The 26,557-nt window shown below is 43.9% G+C and overlaps 1 protein-coding gene across 4 annotated transcripts in view; it reads right to left on the bottom strand.

Annotated features, from left to right (window-relative positions):
• The window catches only part of LOC137219602 (low affinity immunoglobulin gamma Fc region receptor II-like), a 32,878-nt gene extending 9,157 nt beyond the window's left edge, over positions 1 to 23,721 (bottom strand). For 2 of the 4 annotated variants that reach the window (XM_067728436.1, XM_067728437.1), the window contains exons 1-5: positions 23,007 to 23,721; positions 21,675 to 21,695; positions 15,111 to 15,157; positions 5,248 to 5,350; positions 1,011 to 1,221 (exon numbers count right to left, since the gene is read on the bottom strand). In XM_067728436.1, coding sequence (XP_067584537.1) covers positions 1,011 to 1,197 — 187 coding nt within the window. In that variant the 5' untranslated portion in view covers positions 1,198 to 1,221; positions 5,248 to 5,350; positions 15,111 to 15,157; positions 21,675 to 21,695; positions 23,007 to 23,721. The remainder of the gene's footprint in view (positions 1 to 1,010; positions 1,222 to 5,247; positions 5,351 to 15,110; positions 15,158 to 21,674; positions 21,696 to 23,006) is intronic. The other 2 variants (XM_067728438.1, XM_067728434.1) reach the window with 2 other exon arrangements.
• Between the last annotated feature and the right edge of the window lie 2,836 nt (positions 23,722 to 26,557).

Raw genomic sequence — 26,557 nt, 5'->3', positions numbered from 1 at the left:
TTAGTAAATTTGCTCTGCTGTGCTTGGTCTTTTCTTCACTTCTGTCTGCAGTGCAAGGAGGATGCACGATTCCTCTGGTCCCACAACTGATTCTAGAATTGCCTGGCTTATGTATTCTCTGATCCCCATCCCCTGGATAACCCACACCCTCCTGTGCTTTTGCCCAGGGGAATCTCCTTTCACATAAAGAGAATAGGCTTCTGCTGCCTGAAGTGGTTTCAGGAGCACAGAGAACAGCCACTGCCCCCAACCATGTGTTTTATTGCTTCCCCCCACCTCCTATTGGCCTAAGACAGCATTAGCCCTCCCGTCTAAGATATGGTCCCAGTGAAACACAATTTCTAAGGAAGGTAAACACCTTGGCCACTCATTAGTCCTTCAAGTCTAGGTCACTAGACTTTGCTCGCAGCTGGCTCTGCTCTGGGGGGTGGCAGAGCACCAGGGACCTCGGTGCACAGTGAAATTGGGCAAAAGACTTAAAAAAAAATGAACTCTGCTGGGCTTCCCTGGTGGTGCAGTGGTTAAGGATCCACCTGCCAATGCAGGGGACACGGGTTCAAGCCCTGATCCGGGAAGATCCCACATGCCGGGGAACAACTAAGCCCGTGTGCCACAGCTACTGAGCCCGCACACCTAGAGCCCACTCTCTGCAATAAGAGAAGCTACCGCAATGAGAAGCCCGCGCACCACAACGAAGAGTAGCCCCTGCTCTCCACAACTAGAGAAAGCCCGTGTGCAGCAAGAAAGATCCAACTCAGCCAAAACTAAATAAATAAGTTAATAAAAAAAAATAAACTCTGCCAATTTCATAATTTGCCAAGGCCAGCAAGGTTATCAGAATCTGATTTTCATCAGCCTGCCTTCACCCTCCTGACTTTCCTGACGTGCTTCCCACCCCAGCCCTCATCCTTGCCCAAGCTCAGCCCCAACCGAGGTGACAGCAGCTGAGTTAGAAAAGCATGCCTGCCTCTGTCCCTGCTCCACTGCCCCTCCTGGGGACCCTGCCTCACCGAGGAATAGCAGAGCCGTCCACAGTAGCATGTGGCCCAAAGGATGGCAGGATGTGCAGGCAGCTCGGTCACTCCTGGCAGCAGGGAGGGCTAGGAATGAGGGGATCCCCATCACCTCCTGGAGCGAGCAGGTTGCCTCTGACAGCCCAGCACAGCAGGCACAGACTTCTCTGGAGGCTTGACACATTCCACCCCAGAGAACAGACAAATTCTGGAGTCCAAAAGAGGAAGTGAAAAGAAGTGTTGTTTTTGTCATTGACTCCTCCCCTTCCACCCTCTTTCGTCTCAACTTTTCCATCCCAGAACTTTCAGGGTTTCCTAGAATCAATCTGGCTCAGTCCCACTCCAAATTCAGAGAAAATATGGAAACTGGGAAACAGATTCTCCTCTTCCTCTGGGGCCACAGCTGGGCTCAGCCTCTGGGAGGAAGAGGGGAATAAATGGTCACCCAAACTCAGCTCAGAACCTCCTGTCTGTCTCTCTGCTTAGAAAAGGTGATGGAGGAGAGTGTGTCAGCAGACTCCCCGTACTTCTACATCTATTTAGAGGTGCAGACACTGGCATCAGACTCCTCCTGAGATCGAGCATAGCGACCTGAGGCCAGCCCCCACCATTTGATTTTCTTTATTATCGTAACCCTGACTCTGTTTGTGGAACAGAAGATTGTGCAACAAGGACAAAGACGTGTGTCAGAGTGGCAACAGGATGATCACACCCATCCTCTTATCCCCGTTGTCGTTCACTCTTGTACTCATTCCTCCAACAAATATCTTTGAGCAGCAATTAGTGCCCTGGTTCTTTATCTTTCTTACCCATCACTGTTCCTATCACGATGGCATGGTCAAAGAGCAGGGCTTTAGAGCTGTGTAAATCTCATTTTGAATGACAGGTAGCTTCTCAGAACTACAGATTCCTCATCTGTATAAATGAAGATTAGCATGCCTGTCCTTCAAGCAGGGTTTCTCAGCCTTAGTACTATTGACATTTGGGGCCAAATAATTCCCATTGTGAGGACCTGTCCTATACACTGTAGGATGTTTAGAAGCATCCCTGACCTCTACCCACTAGATGCCAGGGGCACCCCCTAGTTGTGAAAATAAAAATGTCTCTAGACATTGGCAAATGTTCTCTTGGGGTCAACATTGCCCCCGGTTGAGAACCACTGCACTCAAGGTTTTTGAAAATTAAAAGAGAATTTGCGTGCTAGCGAAGTCCCTAGTGCATTGTGGGTATCAAGTCAATGCTAGTTTCCCTTTTTTGCTTTCTGTTGTCATCCTCATTGACATTTGTTCACCCTCAACATCCCCAGAACATGAGTTGCTCTGGGATCTCTCTTGGGGCCCTTTGCTGGGGCCTCTCTCCCAAAAGCTCTCTGAGGAAGCAAGCTGTAATATTCAAGGAAATGACATTGTGGAACCTGTTCTTACACTCTGTGGTCTTCAGAAACTGCAACAGCCCCACTCCTCTGGCCAAGGCTTTTCTACTGGCCCCGTTCTACCCCACCTCCCACCCCCAATCTACCTCCAGCCCTTATCTGATTTTTAGGTGAAAAAATTTCTTTAACCACTGAAAAGACTCCAGTGAGCTGACATAACACTTTAAAGGTTAATTTATATAATGGGACCCACACATTGGAGCCACCCCAGTGGACCAGACCACATCATAAATCTAAACTTAAGTCAGCCTGCACTTAACAGGAAAAACCTGTCCAGGGACGTAACATACACCAATCACAATCCTCCAACTCAGCTTACCTTACTCTAGAAATCAGGACCTGTTAGCCTTACAAGGAAATTCCCAACCTCCTAGCCAGTCATGCCCTGTCTCCACGTTGCCTCTTCTAAAGCTCTGTAAAACCTGGTCTTGCCCAAATCCCTTGGGAAGAGTTCTCCACTGCTGATGAGGAACTGTACTACCTCAATCCATGGCATGTTTTCCCTTGAATAATCTTGTAACTAAATTGTTTTAGTTTTGTCATTGGACAGGTCAGGCATATCTCATTTTATTGTGCTAACTTAACTGCGCTTTGCAGTATTGCATTTTTTACAAATTGAAGGTTCATGGCAACCCTCGTTGAGTAAGTCTATCAGTGCCATTTTTCCCAACTGCATTTGGCTCATCTTGTGTCTCTGTGTCATATTTTAGTAATTCTCACAATATTTTGAACTTTTTCGTTATTATTATGTGTTATAATGATCTGTGATTAGTGATCTTTGATGTTATTATTGAAACTGTTTTGGTATTTTTAGCAATAGAGTCATCTTAAATTAAGGTATGTATGTTGTTTTATAGACATGAAGCTATTGCACACTTCATAGACTATGGTGTAAACGTAACTTTTATATGCACTGGGAAACCAAAACATTTGTGTCTCATTTTATTGCAATATTGTCTGTGGTCTGGAATACTGTGGTCTGGAAGCAAACCTGCAATCTTTGCAAGGTATATAGCCTGTATGGTCAATGAGGTGTGATGGGAAAACAGCCACTGAAGGTTCCCGGGTTGGCTCCTAGATGAAGGTGAAGGTTCCTACAGAGCCACTTTAGTTTGCTACCTCTCCAGCTGCTCTCCAGTATCTCTGGTAATTTCTCTTGGATCGAGCTCCACCTAGTTCCCATTTGGAGCTCAAGTTTGTTTGTTCTAATCCTTTTAGGTGGAAATTTGGGGTGTGAGAGACTTCAGATATTTCATGGTGAGACCTAGTAGGCCACAACATTTGAGTTTATGCCCAATCTCAGCTACAGTGTAAGCACCTTCAGGAGGACCTGACAGATCTCAGGAACAGTGCTCAAGCAGTCAGAAACAGTAAGTCTGGTTGAACCAGGGAGAATTATTTAAATGAGGGAAAATAGGAGCCCTTGAAGCAAAAGAAAGCATGATGGCAGCCATTAGGAAACTCACAAAGCTTGAGGTAAGTCCACAGCATGAACTGCTGAGGGACTTGGGAAATTAAATTAAGACAATACACGTGGACTGTACTAAGCGCTCACCACCTCACTCTCAGACTCCTGGGCTAGGATAAGTTGGTCAAGGAATGGGTTAGATCAACAGTGGTCACATGCCAACCTCACGAAAATTTCCATGTAACAAGCTACACTGTTAAATACCACATAATCGGGGCTTCCCTGGTAGCACACTGGTTAAGAATCCACCTGCCAGTGCAGGGGACACAGGTTCAAGCCCTGGTCGGGGAAGATCTCACATGCCACAGAGCAACTAAGCCTGTGTGCCACAACTACTAATCCTGTGCTTTGGAGCCCGCAAGCCATAACTACTGAGCCCACGTGCCACAACTTCTGGAGCCCATGCCCTTAAAGCCCATGCTCCACAACAAGAGAAGCCACCGCAATGAGAAGCCCACACACCGCAACGAAGAGTAGCCCCCGCTGGCCGCAACTAGAGAAAGCCCGCACGCAGCAACGAAGATCCAACGCAGCCAAAAGTAAATAAATACATAAATTTGTTAAAAAAAAAAAAAAACACATAATCTGGCGGCACATCCCTATTAGGCATTAATTTGGCTCTAAGAGATCCAAGGCTTAGCTACAGAAGTGGGACCCTCAAATATCAAAGAATTAAGCTTGCCACCTTCTGGCACACCTGCCTATCTTATGTCTGATAAATGCGGTCCAAGAAGCTACAGATATCTACAAAAATGGCAACATCTTACTAAGACAACCTAGAATGACAACGGCCATTATAGGGAATCTTCCAGTTAGACAAGATGGCTCATTTAACAGTACACTTGAAAGTAAGAGTCCTCAAATCAAACAAACAGAAAGGGATACCTATTTTAATTGGTATGCCTCCAAAAGGCTTCAAGAGTCCCAGAGAGCTTCATTGAAAGATTCATCGCAAAAGGGTAATGAGAAAGTAAAGACACGAGAGGTACCTAAAACAAAAGACTACAAGACTGATGTGACTCCTACTGCTCCCCTGTCCTCCTGTACCTGAGCACCCACATTCTGCTAATCCTCTGTCTGAATTGCCTTTCCACTCTGAAGAGACTATAGAACTGTAAACAAAAGTCTGCCAAGTTAGTGGCCTCACATATACCTTGTATCTACCCTCAAAGGAGGGTCACCAAATGGCCTCTCTCAGGGTTGGTGAGACTCTGAGGGAGTCTCTGGTAAACTGATACCAATTATTCCCTTAAGCAGCCAAGGGGACACTAAAACTAATATTAATGGAAACCCTTGTTAAATTCTGATAGATACCGGAGCTACACTCTAAATACCTCATGCTCCAGAGCCTCCAGAAGGGATCCTGGAAAAACTGGCAGAAGCTGGTGAAGGATGAGAATTCTTACCACAGTCAGGTCTCCCAGATCTCTGTAGTGCCTGGTCAAGAGAGGAAAATAAAATTTCATGTTGTCCTTTCTTTTCCAAATTCAGGCTTTTTGGATTTTGGTTTTGGGGTACCTATTGGTTGTCAATTCTTCTCTCCCAGGGACAGCTATTTTCTTCTGTTGTGTCATTTTGTGTTGAGAACTTGACTTGGCAACCATCAGGTTGGGGCCCCCAAAATATGGCCAGGCAGAAACATGGGCTTGTAGTGTAAGCCCTGACAGTTTTCTTCTTTTTTGCAATACAAGTGGCTGACTTAAGCTTTGATTGCCAAGGCATCCATTTCAAGGGGCAGCCCTTTCAAAGAAGGTTATCTCAGCTGAACACAGTACCAACGACACAAGTAGATAAAGAGCCAGGCCACCTCCACTCACTGAGGCTCCTTTGTTTTAGAGATTTTGGTAGATTTAAATAACTGACCAATTGGTCTACATGGTTTTTGTTTTTTTCCATCCTGTCCTTTAAATTTCTGCTCTTACGTTTTAAATTCACCAATAAAGAGTGAGCCCCCAAAACCCTAAGACCCACCCTCAGCCCCAATAAAAGCAGAACCCCAGGCCCACGTGCAGTCTCTGTCTCCCCATGACCTTGCTGTGTGGCCCCAGGTGTGCTGTGTAATTTCCAGGTGTTATAAGTGATGAGCCTCTGTTTTTTTCAGTTTCCCGATGGTTACTGCTGAAGGGCATCTGGCAATATTATAAGAACCACAAGAGCTGGTCCAACCAGAACACTGGTTGTTGATAGGCTGAGACTAGCACAAAACAAGGGTGCATCCCACTTATAGCTGTGGTCCTACTGACTGTTGCCAGCTCATAGGAGAATTAATCTAAGTTTTTGTCTTGGCGACTTTTGTGAGTGGCTCTGGATCTTGGGAGAGCTATTATGTTTACATCCTATTTCTTATTTATTTATTATTATTATTTTTTTTTGCGATACGTGGGCCTCTCACTGTTGTGGCCTCTCCCGTTGTGGAGCACAGGCCCCGGACGCGCAGGCTCAGCCGCCATGGCTCACGGGCCCAGCCGCTCCGCGGCAGGTGGGATCTTCCCGGACCGGGGCACGAACCGGCGTCCCCTGACATCGGCAAGCGGACTCTCAACCACTGCGCCACCAGGGAAGGGAAGCCCCAGACCCTTAACTCAAATCATAACTCATCTGACCTCCAGGGCTTGGCTGATCACTCTGCACTCCTATTCCAATATTCTCCATCATGGGAATACCTCTTTCGGCGGTGCCACCTGTGCTTCTCTCAGGTTTATCTATATCTGTGGGTGATAGTACCCCCTCATGCATGGGAAACTCAGTGTTTAAATACTTGGGAGGTGGTGAGAAGCTGCGGTTGAGCTAACTCTTTACGTCTCCGACTGCCCACAATCAAACCAAGTCTTCACGATGGGCTGCACCTATCTACCTACATTACAGATCAAACGGGAATTACCAGGAGGCATTCATGACTCACAATTTTCTTCCTTTGGCAGATCCCTATTTCCCAGACTAGGAGTCAGGTGATCACAGAATCCACTGCTAAAACAGTAGCTGCCCAACCAAAACCCCTAGATTCTCTGGCCAGAGCTGTTCTTGTAATAGGAAAGCCCTTGGTTGTCTTTTAGCTACGCAAGGTGTGTCTGTGCCGTAGCCAACACCACTTGCTGCACTTGGATTAACGCTTCTGGGGAGGTTGAAACTCGTTACCTAAGATAACTAAAAAAGCCACTTTGCTTACGAAAATGTCTCCTTCAATGTGGTCTTTCTTTAATTTATTTGATCTATGTTGTTTTGGGTCATGGGGACGTGGTTTTTGAGTGCCCTCCAAATGTTGGGAATTATTCTGCTTATAGTCGTTTTAATAGTCTCCCTGGTGGTCTACATTCTCTCAAAAGCTTTCAATGCATGTGTCAGCTGCGGGAGACCAGACAAATGATCTCCGACACAAATGTCCTCCCTTCATCTAGAACGCCAAAAACGGGATTAAGGAAACAGCTAACTACTCGACGGAGACCTCAATATCCTAACCTATGGGTTCAGTCAGAGAGCCAACCTGATTCCAATAGCAAACAGAAGCGGTAGCTCAGAGTCATGCCAATATTTTAAGTTTGATCAACACTCTTAGTACAACTGAAATTGTGATCAAAGGGGGGTGGAATTAATAAAGTTAATTTACGTATCAGGACCCTTAATATGGAGGCTGTCCCAGTGGCCCAGCCCACACCTCACATGTAAACCTAAGGCAGCCTGTACTTACAGAAAACACCTGTCAAGGTAACCTAACATACACCAATCACAATCCTCCAACTCAGTTTTAGCCAGCTTACCTTACCCTAGGAATATGGTACACTGGGTTTTCCAGTTTCAATTTTGGGGGAAAAGTGTTTATAAGCAAAATTTGGGGTGAAGGCTGCATGGTGTGTGACTTTCTTCTGATTGGTGGATGGTGAGGTAATAGGGTAGCCTTCCAGGAATCTTGTGTTCAGCATGAAGTTGCCGTCTTCCACCTGGGTGGAGGACCTTAGTTTTTTGGCTGCCTTGGGTCTGTTGCTGCGTGTGGGCTTTCTGTATTGCAGCAAGCAGGGCCTACGCTTCACTGTGGTGCTCGGGCTTCTTATTGCGGCTGCTTCTCTTGTTGCGGGGCACCGGCTCTAGGCGCGCGGGCTTCAGTAATTGTGGCTCGTGGGCTCTAGTGCACAGGCTTAGTAGTTGTGGTGCATGGGCTTAGTTGCTCTAGCGGCACGTGGGATCTTCCCGGACCAGGGATTGAACCTATGTCCCCTGCACTGGTAGGCGGATTCTTAACCACTGCGCCACCAGGGAAGTCCTGGGGCCTTAGTTTTGAAACCAAGCAGGACCCTGTGGGGCTCATGGGCAAAGAAGCCTTTCTGTGTCCTCTGTCTATTCCTTGTTTGTAGGGAATAGACTCTAGGCTCCACGACCTTCCCTGAGTTCCGAAGGGCAGATTCAAACAGTTGCTAATCAGGGAAGGGAGGGGATGCAGAGACAAGGGAGGAGCAGACAAGAAACAATAGTGCAGCCTTGGGGCAGGGTCCTGTTCCATCTCAAGGGATACACATAACAGTATCTTTGAGGTCTTCTACAGAACTAAAACCCCCAACAAATGGAAGATGAACTACTTGATGAAGCAAACCTCATTCCAGAGAGAAATTCATGGTTTGATAGCCTCAAGAACCAGAGAAGCTTAACCAGAGACCACCTGAGGCCAGATTAAAGGAGTGCAGGCCCTGCACACACCCTAATCTTATCAGCAACCCTGCCATTGAAACATGGCTACAAAACCCCTTACCAAATCCTCCTGGGTTGGGACACACAGTTTTTGAGGGGCATGAGCCTGCTGTGTCCCCCTTTGCCCAGCCAAGCAATAAAGCTATTTATTCTTTTCTACTTCACCCAAAACTCTGTCTCCAAGATCTGACTCAGCGCCCGTGCACAAAGGCTGCGTTTTGGGCCTCAGTTTCTGCAGAAGAACTCAAAGATATATGTCATATTGCTCTGTATACCCCTTGAGGAGGAACTAGGACTCTGTTTTTTTTTATCACTGAGCTACTGTTTCTTGACTGCTTTATTTCTGCATTCCCTCACTTCCCTAATTAAAAACTGCTTGCATCTGCCCTTTGGAACTAGAGAAGTTCTAGGAGGCTGAAGCCTTTTCCCTACAAACAAAAAACAAGGGACATGGAAAAGCTTTTATACCCAGGAGGGCCCAGCAGGGTCGGTTTCAATTGCCTTTAGCTTAAAATAATTCTCACACAAAAGGGCACATTTTGGGGAGGCTCATTCTGAACCCCTATACCTTCATTTGCATACAAAAAAACTGTTAAAAGATAAACTGAGGCATATTAAAATTTTTTTAAAAGTTCATTTGAGCAAAAATCAACTCCAGTTGGGCCACACCAAACTGGAAGTGATTAGGAGTGGTCCACAAATAGGAACTTGGCGAAAGACTTTTTTGGAGAAAAGATGGAAGCAAAGCAAGGAAATTATTTGATTGGCTATAGGTTAAGTATTTGCATTATTTTAGAAAAGCCTAGGTGGCTCTTTGTAATTGGTTGAGAAGGGAGCAGACTGTGCCACCCCAAAATATGCCTCTCTGGCTTAAGGATTATCTTGAGCTGTTATTTTTTTAGAAACAGGAGATACTGGAAAAGCTCTGAAAACTAAGCAGAATTTTCTCTCGGAAAGGGAAATTTCCATTTAGAAGGGAAATTCCCATTTATATGGGTATCTAGCTATGTACACCAGGAAGAGAAGGATGACTCTAAATCACAAGAAATTCTTATCCATGGAGAAGACACAGACTTAAATCTGCATAACAACCTTGCCCTTTAATGTGCTTTTCCTGATAAACTGCCATAACTGGCTCCTCCTCTTCCAAAATCTTTCTTCTGTCTTTAGCAGAATATAGTGTTTAAGGTGATGCACCATTTCAGGGAGCCACTCAGTTTTCCTGGGTATTTCCTGCGTATACAGGAGGTATATATGTTATCAAAATTCTGTTTGTTTTTCTCCTGTTAATCTGTCTTTTATTATGGGGCCGGGTGGGAGGGGGGGACGGGGGGGTGGGGAGCAGGTGTCTCAACCAAGACCCTAGAAGGGTAGAGCGAAAACTATTTTTCCTCCCATACAAAACCAAAACATAAGTAGGAGTCTCTCCTTCCCATCACAGCTGAGAAAAGAGTAAAGAAAGAACAAACTACAAGGAGATGTTTCTAAAAGAAAAGTGAAATGAACAGGACCCTGGGGGGCCCTCTCGGGTGCAACATCCTTTCCGTGTCCCTTTCTTGTTTGCAGAAAAAAGGCTTCAGCCTCCTAGACCTTCACTGAGTTCCAAAGAGTAGATTCAAACACTTAACTAATCAGGGAAGTGAGGGAATGCGGAAACAAAGGAGGAGCAGTCAAGAAACTATAGTGCAGGAATCGGCAAGGTCCTGGTTCCTCCTGAAGGAAAATACATAACAGTATCTTTGAGTCCTGCAGGAACTAAGGCCCCCATCCAGGTGGAGGATGGTAACTTCAGACTGAGCCCAAGATTCCAACAGGAACACTGTCCTGTTGCTGAAACTGTGCAACTCAGCTTGGGACTTGAACCTATGGTTTTTTCAACTGAGATCACACACTTGGTCTCAGGACTTAATGAAGTTCAGGTTCTTGATGTCTCATCGCAGAAAGAATTCAGTGAGAGACAAAGTGCTAGGTAAGAAGTGGATTTATTTAGAGAGAAGCATACTGCACAGACAGAGTGTGGTCCATCTCAGAAGGCCAGAGGCCCCAACATATGGTGTGGTTAGTTTTTATGGGCTTGGTAACTTCATAGGCTAATGAGTGGGAGGATTATTCCAACTATTTCAGGGGGGAAAGGGCAGGGATTTCCAGGAATTGGGCCACTGCCCACTTTTGGCTTTATTTATTTATTTATCCTGAAAATTGCTCCTTTGTTGGATATTGATTTTTTTATAGTTGTTAATTGAGGTACAATTCACATCACATAAAATGAACCATTTTAAAGTATACAATTCAGTGGCATTTAGTACATTCACAGTGCTGTGCCACCACCCCCTCTATCTAGTTACAGATCATTTCCATCAGTCCAAAGTAAAGCCGTGTACCATTAAGCAGTTTCTCCCCATTGTCTCTTCCCCCCAGCTTTGGCAACCACCAGTCTGTTCTCTGAATTGATCTAAGCTGGGCCACTTTTGGCTTTTTATGGTTAGCTCTGAACTGTCATGACCCTGGTGGGTGTGTCATTTATCTTATGCATTACAGTGAGCATATAATGAGGCTCAAGGTCTACTGGAAGTCGAATCTCCCGCCATCTTTTTTTTTTGTGTGTGTGTGTGGTAGGCGGGCCTCTCACTGCTGTGGCCTCTCCCGTTGCAGAGCACAGGCTCCAGACGCGCAGGCTCCGCGGCATGTGCGATCCTCCCGGACCGGGGCACGAACCCGTGTCCCCTGCATCGGCAGGCGGACTCTCGACCACTGTGCCACCAGGGAAGCCCCTCCCGCCATCTTTGATCTAGTTAGTTCTAAGCAGTTTTGTCATGTCCTATGGTTATGTCATTCTTTTAAAGGTTGTGCCCTGCCCCCTTCCCTCCTGTTTCCATTACCTCACCAGCAACCAATCAGAAGTAAGTCATACACCTTGCAGCCCTCACCCCAAATTTTTCGTATAAAAATTCTCCCCAAAAACCATCAGAGAGTTCCTCTTTTTTTTTTTTTTTTTTTAGCATGAGCCATACATTCTCCTTGCTTGGCCCTACAATAAACTTTCTCTGCTCCAAACTCTGATGTTTTAGTTTGTTTGGCCTCACTGTTAGGCACACGAATTTGCGTTTGGTAACAATTTTGGTGAGCCAGCCCAGGAGTCTGTGCCCATGGTAGGCTGACTCCAGCCAGGGGCAGCCCCTTGAGTCCCCAGCAGCTGCCGGAGCTCATTTTGCTCTGGGAAACTCAAAGGCACTCTTCCTGACAGTGCTGGCCACCCAGCATGAGGATTTTTGGTGTTGAGAAACGTCCTGAGCTACCGTCCACGTTCTGCATCACTTGGGGGTGAGTTGCTCCAGCTTGTGCAGGCTGGGAATTTCTCTCCATTCCAGCTGGGCTCATTCCCTTGTAGGAACTGAGCCACTCTGGGCTCATTGTGAGCCGCTCTGGGTCCGTTCTCTTTCAAGAGCTGGGCCAATCTGTTTGGAGGCCTCCGTCTGGGAGTGGGAGTAGAATTTTGGACTACACCTCCTCTGATTTTCTGTCTGTGTGACCATACTTTATTTGTTGTTTGTGTTTTTGTGTGTATTGTTCTGGGGAGAGCCACTCTTGGCTTGCTCGGGCTGGGAAAATTCTACCCACACCATCTCGACTCACTTCCCTTTTAGGGAGTCAGCCATTCTGGGCTCGTTGCAAGACACTCTGGGTCCATTCTCGTTCAGGAGCCAGGCCACTCTGGAAGCCTGCATCTGGGAGTGGAAGTGGAATTTGGGGGCTACACCTTGTCTGATCTTTTGTTTGTGGGACAATATTTGTTGTTTGTTTGTGTGTGTATCAGTCCTGCCATTGGCTGGTTGAGACATCTACAGTCTTTGAGCTCTGTTAAGGTATTCTTCTTTATTGCATTGGCTTTGCCTACAGTGGAGCACTGGTTGGGAATTTCCCTTTCTGGGCCTAGGGAACTGCGACCCTGAGAGACCCTTCTGCATTGCATTGGTTTGCTATTTGGCTGTGAATAATTAAGTATGGGTGACCAGACCTCTGTTCATCTTGTAGTCCCCTAGCAGGTATTTTTGCTCCCATGAATGAAAGGAATTGGTATTTCTCTTCCTGTGCCTTTGAGATGTAGATGATCTACCTCAGCTCTCAGGAATTTTAATCTAATCATGGTTTAACTTAAATTTTACTGACCAGAGTGGCCTGTTTTGTGGCTTACTAAACATACATTGTGCATCTGCTTTGGTGATTGAGGAGGGGAATGCATTGAAGGGTCAAAATGGGGGTAGCTATGGTTCAGACATCCAGTGTAAAACTAGGTGGATGTGATTTCAAGCACTTTCACGTATTGCTGAGAACTTGAATTTTCCAAACTGTACCAGATTTAAGAACACCACCAGCCATGCGCAAAACAGTATCTGCTAGCAGCGGCCAACCGCAACCTTATTGTCTGAAGGTCTCCTCTTGTAACTATGAAACCTTTCTCTTACTTTAGTGACAAAGTGACTAAATAGTAGTGACAAACAAATAGCAGTGACAAACAACACAGCTCAAGCTATAGTCTCCCACCAGAAGGCACTAGATTCTTTAGATATATATTAATATCCCAGGAGAGATTGATACCCAGAAAAATAGAATAATTCAAAAGTCTGCTTGATTACAAGAGATTCGTAGAGAGGACCCGCTCCGTAACTTATTGTTCTGGTTGCCGTCTGAACTAGGAACGCTCCTTGGGGAAATGCTACAAGGATGTATTTTGATCATTATTCTAATTGTAATATCTCTAGTAGTTTTCAAATGTCTGTCCAGCTGCCACGACAAAGCCATCAAAAACAGAGGTAGGGCTTCCCTGGTGGCGCAGTGGTTGAGAGTCCGCCTGCCGATGCAGGGGACACGGGTTCGTGCCCCGGTCCGGGAAGATCCCACATGCCGCGGAGCGGCTGGGCCCGTGAGCCATGGCCGCTGAGCCTGTGCGTCCGGAGCCTGTGCTCCGCAACAGGAGAGGCCACAGCAGTGAGAGGCCCGCCTACCACACAAAAAAAAAAAAAAAAAAAACCAAAAAACAGAGGTAATGTATTTTCGTAATACAAAGTGTCGATGCTAAGCTTGGGACTCAAGAATTCTTTGAAATGAAAGTCAACGACTTTCTCTCCTCTAATCCTGAAAAACTGACTTTGACCTTGCCCCCATTCGGCAAGAAATAGAAGAGCCGTTGTCACCCTGTTCTCACGACTGAGGAGTACCAGAGAAAAGGGGGGAATTGTAACGAGCAGGACTGTATGGGGCCTTCCTGGGACAGACCCCTCCCCATATCCTCTGCTTTACCTCCTCTCTGAAGTACCTAGATAACAGTATCTGACACACATTTCCTGAGTTGTTTTACAGATGCTAAAAAACCCACCCAATGGAAGATGTTAACCACTTGATGACCATGGGTACATAGTCCCCAGGCCTACCGGAGCCTAAGGACTGTTAATGTTAACCGCGTGACACTGCCCTGTTACCTCATTATCTACCAATCAGAGAATTGTGCAGGAACTGATCCCATCCCCTGCAACTCCCCTCCCTCACTTGGTCTTTAAAAATGTTTTCCTGAAACCCATCAGGGAGTCCGGGCTTTTTCAGCACTAGCTGTCCCAGACTCCTTTGCTTGGTACCCTACAACGAATGCTACACTTTCCTTTACCACAACAGGGTGTCAGTAGATTGACTTTACTGCGTGTGGGTGACAGGACCCTTTTGGTTCAGTAACAAAATGATTACAAATACAAGGGCACACTGTTTATTCAAAACTGAAATATGCCAGTGAAAAAGAAGAATTCCTGGCACGCGGGATCTTAGTTCCCCGACCAGGGATTGAACCCACGCCCGCTGCAATGGAAGTGTGGAGTTCTTAACCACTGGAATGCCAAGGAAGTCCAGAAAGAAGAATTCTTTAAAAGGGACAGCTTGATTTAAAATGTATATGTCTGGGGGACTTCCCTGGCGTCCAGTGGTAAAGAATCCACCTTACAATGCAGCGGACGCGGGTTTGATCCCTGGTTAGAGAACTACGATCACACATGCCATGGGGCAACTAAGCCTGCGCACCACAACTACTGAGCTCGTGCACCTCAGCAAGAGAGCCCAAGTGCCGCAAAATACAGAGCCCACGCGCACTGGAACCTGCACACCACAACTACGGAGCCCACACACCCTGGGGCGTGCACGCCACAACTAGAGAAGAGAAAACCTGCACGCCAAAACTAGAGGGAAGCCCAAGCGCCGCAATGAAGATCCTGCGAGCCGCAACTAAGACCCGATGCAGCCAAAAATAATAATAATAAATAAATAATACATCTTTTAAAAAATGCATATGTCTGGAAATAGGAAAGGTATAAGTAATTCAAAAGTCAGAAAAGTCCAGTGATTAAGAGTATGGACTCTGAAGACAGAGATTCAGATCAAAATCCCCATCCCCTACCAGCTGTGTAATCTTAGATATATTATTCATTCTTTCTGAGATTTGTTGCCTCATCTGTAAATTGCAGACTACATTGGTACTTACCTTATAATGCTGTTATGAAGATTAAATGAGAAAATTCATGAATCACGCTGTTAAAAAAACAAAATTCAACTCAGTAAATTTTAAATGTCTTATTGGCTTTATTCAGTGATTCACGAATCAGGATGCAGCCTATCTAGCAGATAGAAAGGAGTTCTGAGGAGCTGTACAAAATGAAGGACTTATATAGGCAGAAGGGAGCAGGAAGAAGGAAGTTGTATTAGCCCAAAAAGCAGATGGCTTATGGCAGGTTTACTTTCCTTAGGGGATGGCGGGGGTCTGTCAGGCAGATTACCTAACTAGTGCTGAGCAGGTGATTCCTGAATCCATTTCTGGGAGAGCCAAAACTGCAATTAGTTTTGGTTTCATGACATGGGGCTTAGCAAAAGTGACTCCATTTTGGGCCTATTGTCTTGTTTTTAACAATGCTTAACAGAGAACTTGGCAAAATTTTAGTTTTTATCATTATTATTATTAAAAGACTGGAAGAGTCTAGTTCACTGGTTCTGTATAAGCAGAAAGGGTAGGGGACCCCCAGAGAAAGAGAATCCTGGCTTTTGTCACTTAAGCCATTTTTGGCCTAAGCCATTTTGTGATCTAAGCCTAGCCATAGTGCTTGCCTTTGAACAGGTCTCAGTAATTAATGGTCTTAAGGGAACAAAAGAATGCAGGAGGGGCTTCCCTGGTGGTGCAGTGGTTAAGAATCCACCTGCCAATGCAGGGGACACAGGTTCAAGCCCTGGTCCTGGAAGATCCCACATGCCGTGGAGCAAGTAAGTCCGTGCACCACAACTACTGAGCCTGCACTCTAGAGCCCGTGAGCCACAACTACTGAGCCCATGTGCCACAACTACTGAAGCCTGCGTGCCTAGAGCCTGTACTCCGCAATGAGAGAAGCCACCACAATGAGAAGCTCGTGCACCACAACTAGAGAAAGCCTGTGCGCAGCAACAAAGACCTGACGCAGCCAAAAATAAATAAAAATAAATTTAAAAAAAAAAAGAATGCAAGAACAAACCACTGTTAGGCAAGAGAAGTAACAATAGCAAAGATAATAGATCAGCTGTAAAGACTCCTAGTTCTGTTTCAGAGGTAAAGATTTAGCCTGAAGTGCTCAATCACCAGATCAACTGGAACCTAAGAGACGCTGACCTTTTCTGACCCTCTTGACTTCAATCAACTAAAGCCTGGACTCTGTCAACCTTTGACTCAATTCTATGCTGAATTCTCTTCTGCTCAAGCCCCTTCATGAATATGCATGTACCCTTAGCTTAAAACTTACCCAACTTGGGGCTTGCCTGGTGGTGCAGTGGTTAAGAATCCGCCTGCCAATGCAGGGGACACGGGTTTGAGCCCTGGTCCAGGAAGATCCCACACGACGAGGAGCAACTAAGCCCGTGTGCCACATCTACTGAACCTGTGTTCTACAGCCTGCAAGCCACAATTACTGAGCTGCGTGCCACAACTACTGAAGCCCGCGTGCCTAGATCCTGTGGTCTGCAACAAGAGAAGCCGCAATGAGAAGCCCGCGCACCGCAACGAAGAGTAGCCCCCGCTCACAACTAGAGAAAGCCCGCACACAGCAACGAAGACCCAATGCAGCCAAAAATAAATTAATTAATTTAAAAAAAAAACTTAACCAATTTGGCTGTTCAGGGAGACATTGCTTTGGGAAGGACTCCTTATTTGCTGTAAGTAATGAATCCTTCCTTCTCCTGCTCTTTGGCTTGGTTGTGTCTTGGCTTGACACCCACCAAGAGGTGAACCCAGTTTTTGGTTAGCACTTCCAGTGGGTACTGGTGTTTATGGAACCACTTTGGGAAGGACAGATAAATGCTATAAACTCAAGTGACTCCAGCTCTAGACACTCTCAGATTCTAGCCACTTGATTCAGAAGATGCTCTTTTCTCTGCTTGGTTGGGTTCTGTTCCTCTTCTTAATATACTGACCACCCTATGAGCAGATCTCTGTAATTGCTTTATCAGTCCTTTCTAGGGTTTCCTTGTTACAGCCACTTCCTCAACAGCTGAGACACCCTAGGCAACACTACAATCAACTGCTGACCCCAAAGGAGGAGGAAGTCTGGAAGGAAAGGCAACCACAGAAGGGAAGAGGGGAGAAAGAATGATGGAATTATAGAAGCTCTGGTTTGAAGGGGCTCAGCCAGGTCCACACACTAGCATCAACAGTCCTGCCTGAAAACTTCCTTTGGGAATTCACGTCTTTGTGTTAAAGCGTTGTCATCTTTAACAACCTTTAGTTAGGCAAATACCCTAAGTTAGGTGGATCATTAACTTCAGAGTGTGAATTTGTTCACCATTCCCTGTTTTCCAGAACAGCAGAGTGCTGAAGAATTTTGATGAGAGGAGAGAGAAACAATATGAGAGAAGGAAGGGCTATTTCTCAGGAAGCAAAGACCCATTGATCTTGGAGAGACAGCAGTGAGCAGCAGCAACAGCAGCTGGAAGCAAGACCGGGATCAAACCCTGTTCGCGGTGGTGAGAGCCCCAAATCTTAACCGCTAGACCATGAATGCCACTGGCTAAAGTCTGGGCCCACGTTCTCTGCCTTGAAAAACATTTTTTGCCAAGGAGACAGAAGGTAGAGGAAAGTAAGGCATTTATTAGAAAAGCAGAGTAGATGCTGACAGATGCATGGGTGAGCTCAGAGAAAAGTTGCACCTTTGGGAAGTTTAAATCATTTATTTATTTATTTTTGGCTGTGTTGGGTATTTGTTGCTGTGCGAGAGCTTTTCTCTAGTTGCAGCGAGCAGGGGCTGCTCTTCGTTGCGGTTCACCGGCTTCTCATTGCAGTGGCTTCTCTCGTTGCGGAGCACGGGCTCTAGGTGCGCGGGCTTCAATAGCTGTGGCTCACGGGCTGTAGAGCTCTGGCTCAGTAGTTGTGGCGCACGGGCTTAGTTGCTCCATCGCACGTGGGATCTTCCCAGACCAGGGCTCAAACCCAGGTCCCCTGCATTCGCAGGCGGATTCTCAACCACTGCGCCACCAGGGAAGCCTGGAATTAGATCATTTATAAGGGAGCAGTCTTCCGGGTCTTTGTTTTCCTCTGGCCCATAGTCTTGTTTTGACCTCATGGCTGATTTGCCTCAGGGCCCTCCCTAATGTGCGTGTATATCCTTAAGCCAAGGTGGATTTCAATGCAAGGGCCTTTGGGAGAGCTAGCCACAACTTTTTATGGTCTCGCGTCTCCTCCCTTTTGACCCCCAAGGAGCCTTTCTGCGCATGTGCAGTTGAGGTCTCCCCGAACCCAAGGATGAGAAATATGTGACCTCTTGATCTTTTACCCAAGCAGGGCTTAGCCCCTCTCTGCTCCTCCCATTACTGTTATCTTAAAGTGTCTACAGGAGACAAAGTCCAGCTATTTACCCTGTCCCTGTTGTTATTTCTATCTTGAAGTATGTTTAGGAGGCTGGCTGTAAATGTCTAACATGAGTCCATCTATTTCCTGCCTCAAGAAATAATAGACAGGAGGCTGGTTGTAAAGTCTAGCCTGGAGCCCATCTATCTCCTGCCTCACCAAGGCAAAGTGAGGGACAGAAAGAGCAGAGTGTTATTTATCTCTGAGGACCTAGGTTAGGAGGGGAGAGATGAGAGCTGGTTTTAGACCCAGCTTTGCCACTGTGTGGTATTGGGCAAGGCTCTTTGCTTCTCCAGACCTCAGTAAAGTAAGTTCTTTATCAGATATGACTTGCAAATATTTTCTTCCAGTGTGTGGCTTGTCTTATTCTCTTGACAGTGCCTTTGCAGAGCAGAAGTTTTTAATTTTAATAAGGTCAGGCTTATCAATTCTTTCTTTCATAGATCGTACTTTGGGTGTTGTACTTAAACAGCCATTGTCATACTCAAGGTCATCTAAATTTTCCTCCTTTGTTATCTTCTAGGAGTTTTATAATTTTGCATTTAAGTCTATGATCCATTTAGAGTTAATTTATGTGAAGGGTGTAAGATCCGTGTCTAGAATCTTTTTTTTTTTTTTGCATGTGGATGTCCAGTTGTTCCAGCATTATTTTTTGAAGAGATTATTTTTTCTCTATTGTATTCCCTTTGCTTCTTTGTCAAAGATCAGTTGACTATATTATGTGGGTCTATTTCTGGGCTCTCTGTTCTGTTCCACTGATTTATTTGTCTCTTCTATTATTTTTTTAATTAATTAATTTATTTGGCTGTGCGGGGTCTTAGTTGTGGCACATAGGATCTTCGTTGCCACGTGCAAGATCTTCCTTGTGGCATGCAGGATCTTTAGTTGCAGCATGTGGGATCTTTTAGTTGTGGCATGCGGGATCTAGTTCACTAACCAGAGATCAAACATGGGCCCCTGCATTGGGAGCACAGAGTCTTAACCAATGGACCACGAGGGAAGTCCCTGTCTGTTCTATTCTTAAGAGTTCTTCCTGTCCTAACCAGATCTTCCTGTTCATTAGCCTATATGTTAATGAAGATAGGCATTAACTCATTTCCAATTTTACCCAAATCAGGCTCCAGATTCTGCTTTCTCTTCAATGTGATTCCCAGGCTGAGGACAAGAATGCTTACATTTATTTAGCATCAGATTTTATTACCCTAAATCAACTGAATGGCCTCAATTAGTAATTATCTAATAATTGTCAGAAAGAATGCTCAGTGTCAACTTCTCTAAAATGATATTGGGAAGGGAAATCCTTGGCGGCCCAGTGGTTAGGAGTCTGTACTTCCACTGCAGCGGGCCTGGGATCGATCCTTGGTCAGGGAACTAAGATCCCTGCAAGCCGTGTGGTGCAGCCAAAAATAAATTTTTTTTTAATAAAATAAAATGATGTTGGTGGTTGGGGAGAATATTCCCCCAAAGTTTAGGTGTCTTATACTTTCTTTCAGTAGGAGATGCAATGAGGAAGTCTTGCAGGCAGAAATTTACTTAAAGAGGATTACTGCATTTGCACCAATTCATAAATGAATAATTTAATCCCTGAAGTTTAACATCATTGAGTACAGTCAAGATGATATTTACCTACAAAACCACGAGAGTAATTGGTACTAAGATGCTCCCTACACTCATAGAACAATGTCAGTGTTTCCACTGATTGACTGATTTTTTTAATAATATAGCGTCTGTTTAGTTCACCTCTCATAGTAGTAAAATCAAGCAAGTTAGCTCAATAGATAAGGATCCTTTGGGATCAGGATGGATGGATGGCTGTGGATATGTTGACAGCAAAAATGTCTATGGCTGAAGGTTCATAGATTAAAGAGCAAATTAGAAATTGTGTTGAGGAGAGAGTATCATGTGTCAAAATCAGAGAATTCTTCCAAATAGATCATCAAAAGGACTTGAGAGTTTGAGAGCTGAATTACAGATAAATGGGAGAGAGTTCTAGGTGAATACCAAAGGCAATACCAATTACTGTTTGCTAATTAGAGATTGTCATTCCATATTAACTAGGGACATGGAATAGATAGGCATCACCAGATAAAGGGCTTGGAGAAGAAGAAACAGTTTCCCGGTAAACCTGACAAGACAAATTTGTTGTTAAATATACCTCTATTGCAGTGCTATTCAGTAGAAATGTAATGTGAGCCACATATATAAATTCAAATTGTCTAGAAGCCACATTTAAAAAAGTAAAAAGTGAAAAATCATCCCATCCTTGATGGAGATGATCCCGCTAGCATTTATGAAATAACAAATATATAAATTTTACATTAATTTTTTATACATCCAGATACAATAACCATAACATATGGAAAAATAGGTAATATAATATCTATTATAAGATAATGAGATAATGTCAATACATACCTGATATACACGCTCTACTTCCCTTGCCCTGCTTGCAGCTGGCAGAGGCAGCCCTAGGTCTTTCAGGTTGACAAAATCCTTTCCTAATTTCTCCCCCAGCCCTCTCAGTTCAGGCTAGGTTCCATCATTGCCCAAGGAGGAGCGAGTTCAGTGAGCGACCAGTGACTAATTAGACTGTCTTTAGAAATTAACTGAGGGTCAGAGACCTTAGTTAGATGATGGCAGGTACTTAATTGTAAGATCATATAGAGTCAGACCATGCTAGGTCATGTTAAAGTAAAGCAAGCCATCTAAGAGAAGGAGACAGGATAGAAGGGAGATAGAAGGGAGGAAGGAAAGGGGAGACAGTGAGAAAGCAAGAGAATCGGAATTGATTAATTTTGAAATTGGAGAGAAGTAGAGAGAAAAGCAGATGAGAGTGGTCATGCCTTCAAATTCTGGCTTCCCAAAAACACTTCCAGTTTTGCTTTCAGTTAGCTCACATCATACTTTGTTCTCTGTCTTTGAGTGTCTTTTTTATTTAATCTAGTATGCGTGGGTTTTGTTTTCTTTAAATCAACATTTTTTTCTAGTTGAGGACACAGTCTAATGACACACCTTAGAGAGAATCAGCTTCTCAAGCTAGTAGTTTCATCAGAGGGGACATAGACCCAGAGTGCTGGGAACTCAAGGCAATTAGGGAGGGAGCCAGTGAGAAGGGAGAAGGGAGCTCAGGGAAGGGTTGGAAGGATGGAAATAAAAAGCTTTTAACTTACAGTTGTACTGAGGGCTCACCTCATTCCTTTGGATATGTGCCTAAACAAAATAGGATTAGAAAAGTTATTTTCTTCTTCAAACCAAAAACAAAACAAAAAATTCAGAGAAAAAGTCAAATAAATGATTTACTCTCCCAGATATTTGTGCTACTGTCCACCTCCACTGTAATTCTTGACTGTGATGTTCTCCTCACATTTCTCATGTTGCAACAGTTTGTAACAGGGACGAGCCAAATCTGACTATATGTGCACTTTAACCTTTGCTTCCTTTGCTTCCTGTTGCTTTTGTGCACTTTAACCTTTGCTTCCTTTGCTTCCTGTTGCTTTTGTTCACTAAAAGGATACTGTCAGTACATAATGGCCTGCCTTGGGGAACCCTGCCCCGCTGCCTGAGCCCATCTGCCTGAATGTTAAACCAAAGTGCCTTTGTTCAGGGAAACATCTGGACCCTGTCCACCTGTGATGGCTGCAAGAAAGAAGAAATGAACACATCCCCTCCCATATGCTAGCCATTCTAGGGGATATTTGCAAAACTTATGGCCTTTTTATTTACTTCCTCATCTCCTCCCCCTCTCTGTGCTATAAAAGAAACTGGCATCCAAACCCTGATAAGATGGTTATTTTGAGCCTTTAGTCTGCCATCTTCCTGGTCTGCTGGCTTTCCGAATAAAGTCGTATTCCTTGCCTCAACACCTCGTCTCTGATTTATTGGCCTGTGCTGCAGCGAGCAGTGAGCTTGGACTTGGTAACAATTACACCGTCCAGAGTTAAGAGTGCAGGAAAAAGTGTCCCTTCCATCACAGGTATGTGGAGCCAGACTCCATTCTCATTGTCTTAATCGTGGAAGGTTTCCCCTGTGGGCCCCTACCACCTTAGGCACCGTATTACATGATAAAGGAGTATGTTTACTTTCATCTTAAATGGGATTGCATAATTTTTCAGAAACCCATACATTAGTTCCATAGGGTATTTGAAGAGGGAAGAGAGAGGGCCTTCTTCAAGAAGGAGTATTTAAAAAAAAGTAAAAAGGAACAGGCAAAATTAATATTTTATTTAACCTAGTGTATTCGTTTTTTAGGGCTGCCATAAAAAAAGTACCACAAACTGAGTAATTTAAACAACAGAAATTTATTATTTCCATTTCAGAGGCTAGGAGTCAGATCAAAGTGTCAAGTAGGGCCACGCCCCCTCTGAAGGCCCTAGGGAAAGATCTGTTCTAGGCCTCTTTCCTAGGTTCTAATAGTTCCTTGGCTTGTGGCTGCATAACTCCAAACTTCACCTGTGTTCTCCCTCTGTGTGTGTGTGTGTTTGTATCTGACTTTCCCTTTTTAATATGGATGCTAGGACCTACCCGGCGGTCCAGTGGTCAAGACTCTGCACTTCCAATGCAGGGGGCCGGGTTGGACCCCTAGTCGGGGAACTAAGATCCCACATGCCGTGTGGTGCAGCCAAAAAAAAAAAAAGATATTAGGCCTATTGCATTAGGGGTCCACTCTACCTCATCTTAACTAATTACATAGGAAATAGATATCCTAGTTCCAAATAAATTCACATTCTGAAGTACTGGGAGTTAGGACCTCTCCATATGAATTTGTGGGGGGGGACACAAGTCAATACATAAACGCAATACATCCAATATAGTATCCTTTCAGTATATAATCAGTATAAAACGTTAATGAGATATGTTATATTCTTGTCTTCACATTAAGTCTTTGAAATCCAGTGTGTATTACACTTACAGGATTTCTCAATTTAGATAAGCCTCTTTTCAAGAGCTCAGTAGCCACATGTGAATAGCGGCTCCACACTGGACAATGCAGATATAAGACATTTTCATCATCACAGAAATATTATTGGACAGTTATGTCCTATAAAATGAAAACTCATCAATGGTGACAGAAAGCAAATTAACTGTTGCCTGGGGAGGGATGTGATTAAAAAGGGGAAGGAGAAAATTTGGGGGGTGATAATATGTTCATTATCTTGATCGTAGTGATGGATCTGTATGGCAAAACTTATACTGTACACTTTAAATGTGTACATTTTACTGTATATCAATTATACGCCAATAAAGCTCAATTACACATCAATTATAAGAGTTAATTATAAAAATTTAAATAATACAATAGGACAAAGGATATAAGATCTACTCACCACATTATCATATTATACCTACTCACCATAATATTATGTTATGAATTTCAAGAATTTATATGAAAAAATGTATATGTATATATAAGATTTACCATTATATGATTACACTATGGTATAATTTACTTTTTTAACATACTATTTGTATTTGTTACCTATGGCTGCATAACATATTACTAAAACTTAGCAAGTTGAAACAACATTTATTATGTCACAGTTTCTAGGGTCAGGAATCCAGGAGCAACTTAGCTGCATAGTTCTGCCTCAAGGTCCTCATGAAGTTGTCATCAAGCTGTTGGCTGGGTCTGCAGTCATGTGAAGCTTCAGCTGGACTGGAGGATCCAGTTCTGAGCTCATTCAGGTGGCTGCTTACCTGCTTAGCCTTGCTTCCTCACCACGTAGGTCTCTCCATAGGCTGCCCGTGTATCCTCACAAAATGTCAACTGGCTTCTCCCAAAGAAGGTTATGAGAGAGAGAGAGAGAGAGAGAGAGAGAGAGAGAGAGAGAGAGAGATCACCCAAGATGAAAGCCATAGTCTTTTCTAACCTAATGTTGGAAGTGACATACCTTCATTTTGGCTATATTCTGTTGACATAGACATACCCTGACATAGTGTGGGAGGCGACTGCAGAGGGTTTGGAAGCCAGGAGGTGATGATCATTAAAAGCTGTCTTGGAGAGAGAGGCATGGACATATATACACTACCAAACGTAAGGTAGATAGCTAGTGGGAAGCAGCCGCATAGCATAAGAATATCAGCTCGGTGCTTTGTGACCGCCTAGAGGGGTGGGATAGGGAGGGTTGGAGGGAGGGAGACACAAGAGGGGAAGAGATATGGGAACATATGTATATGTATAACTGATTCACTTTGTTATAAAGCAGAAACTAACACACCATTGTAAAGCAATTATACCCCAATAAAGATGTTAAAAAAAAAAAAAAGCTGTCTTGGAAGCTGACTACCACAAAAGTATAATTGATATATATACTTATCTACTCACTCTTTCAAACAGCTACATTGTGTTATGTATTTCATAAACAGGCTCTTAACTATGAACACGTGAGGTATTTTCTAGTTTCTATAATAAAGCAAGGAACATACAACCTTGTCCACTAGTGCAAATATTTGGGTAAGATAAGTTCCTATAGTGGAATTGTTTGATAAAAAAAATAAACATTTAAAATTTAGATAGATCCAAATTTTTCTCTAAAAACTTTGTAGAATAATTTTACTTCCAACAAAGTGCATAATACTGATCATCCCCTCAGACCCTCAGGAACACTGCAATGCCAAATATTGAAAATATTGATAATATCTGATAAGTCTAAAAATATCACAAACTAGAAGTTTGGATAAATAGACAAATATGTGATAAAGTAGAATGTTAATTGGAAAACCTAGATGGTAGGTATGCAAATTGCATTCGTTTCCCAGGGCTGCCGTAACAAACTACCATACCAAGTGGCTTAAAACAACAGGAATTTATGCTCTCACAGCCCTGGAGCCTAGAAGTCTGAAATCAAGGTGTCAGCAGGGTCATGCTCCCTCTGAAGTTTCTAGGGAAGAATCCTTCCTTGCCTCCTTCTGGCTTTTGGTGACTCCCAGAATTCCTTTGCTTGTGGCAATGTAACTCTAATCTCTGCTTTCATCTCCATCTTATACAGCCTTCTCTCTGTGTGTCTCTATGTGTCCTCTCCTCTTTTTATAAGGACACCTCTCCTCTTTTTATAAGGACACCAGTTGACACCTCTCCTCTTTTTATAAGGACACCAGTTACTAAATCCAGAATGATATTATCTCAAGAACCTTTACTAATTACATCTACAAAGACCCTATACCAAATAAGCTCACATTCTGAGGTTCCAAGTGGGTATTAATTAAAGGGGGTTATTATTCAAGCCACGACACAAGTGTTTATGGTAAAATTCTTTCACTTTTGCTATTTCTATGAAGTGCTCATATGAAATGGGAAAAGATATTTAAAATATCACAAGCTTTTTTAAATCAACATTTCATAGATTTTTAGTGAGACTGAACATGTTCACATAGGGATTGTCTATTTGAAATTCTTCTATGAATATGTAATCTCAGAACCAGCCAAAAACTAGCCCTGTCCTGTTTGCAACAAGATACTAAGTTGGTTTTCAGAGACAAACAAACTGCAAGTCATGCATCCAAGGCATGAGCAAAGAAGAAAACTTTGACCTCAAACAACACCTGGAACAAAAGGTTATCTCCCCCCTCCCCCACCATGGAACCAAAGGAGGTGGACATGAAGGTAACCTGAATGCCGGAACTCTTTCAGAGAAAAGGGTCCCTTGTCCAGGAAAATCCAGTGCTGAAGACCCATTTACTATATCTTACCATAAATGGCCAAGTTTCAAATTCCTCCATTCAAAACTTGTGCCATAAGCATATACCAACTAACCTTCCCCTAATTCATAAAAGTTGGCTGAATCTCAACTATTTACAATAGCCAAGACATGAAAGCACCTAAGTGTCCGTTGACAGATGAATGGATACAGAATGTAGTATATATACACAATGGAATATCACTCAGCCATAAAAAAGAATAAAATAATGCCATTTGTGGCAACAGGGATGGACCTAAAGATTATCATATTAAGGGAAGTAACTCAGAAGAAAAAGACAAATACCATATGATATCACATATACACGTAATCTAAAATGTGTGTAATCTAAAATGAACTTACAAGACAGAAACAGACTGACAGACATACAAAACAAAC

The sequence above is a fragment of the Pseudorca crassidens genome, chromosome 2 (assembly GCF_039906515.1).
Source record: "Pseudorca crassidens isolate mPseCra1 chromosome 2, mPseCra1.hap1, whole genome shotgun sequence".
NCBI classification, from domain to species: Eukaryota; Metazoa; Chordata; class Mammalia; order Artiodactyla; family Delphinidae; genus Pseudorca; species Pseudorca crassidens.
The sequence above is the reverse complement of the archived record's forward strand: the minus strand, read 5'-3'. Positions and strand labels throughout refer to the sequence as shown.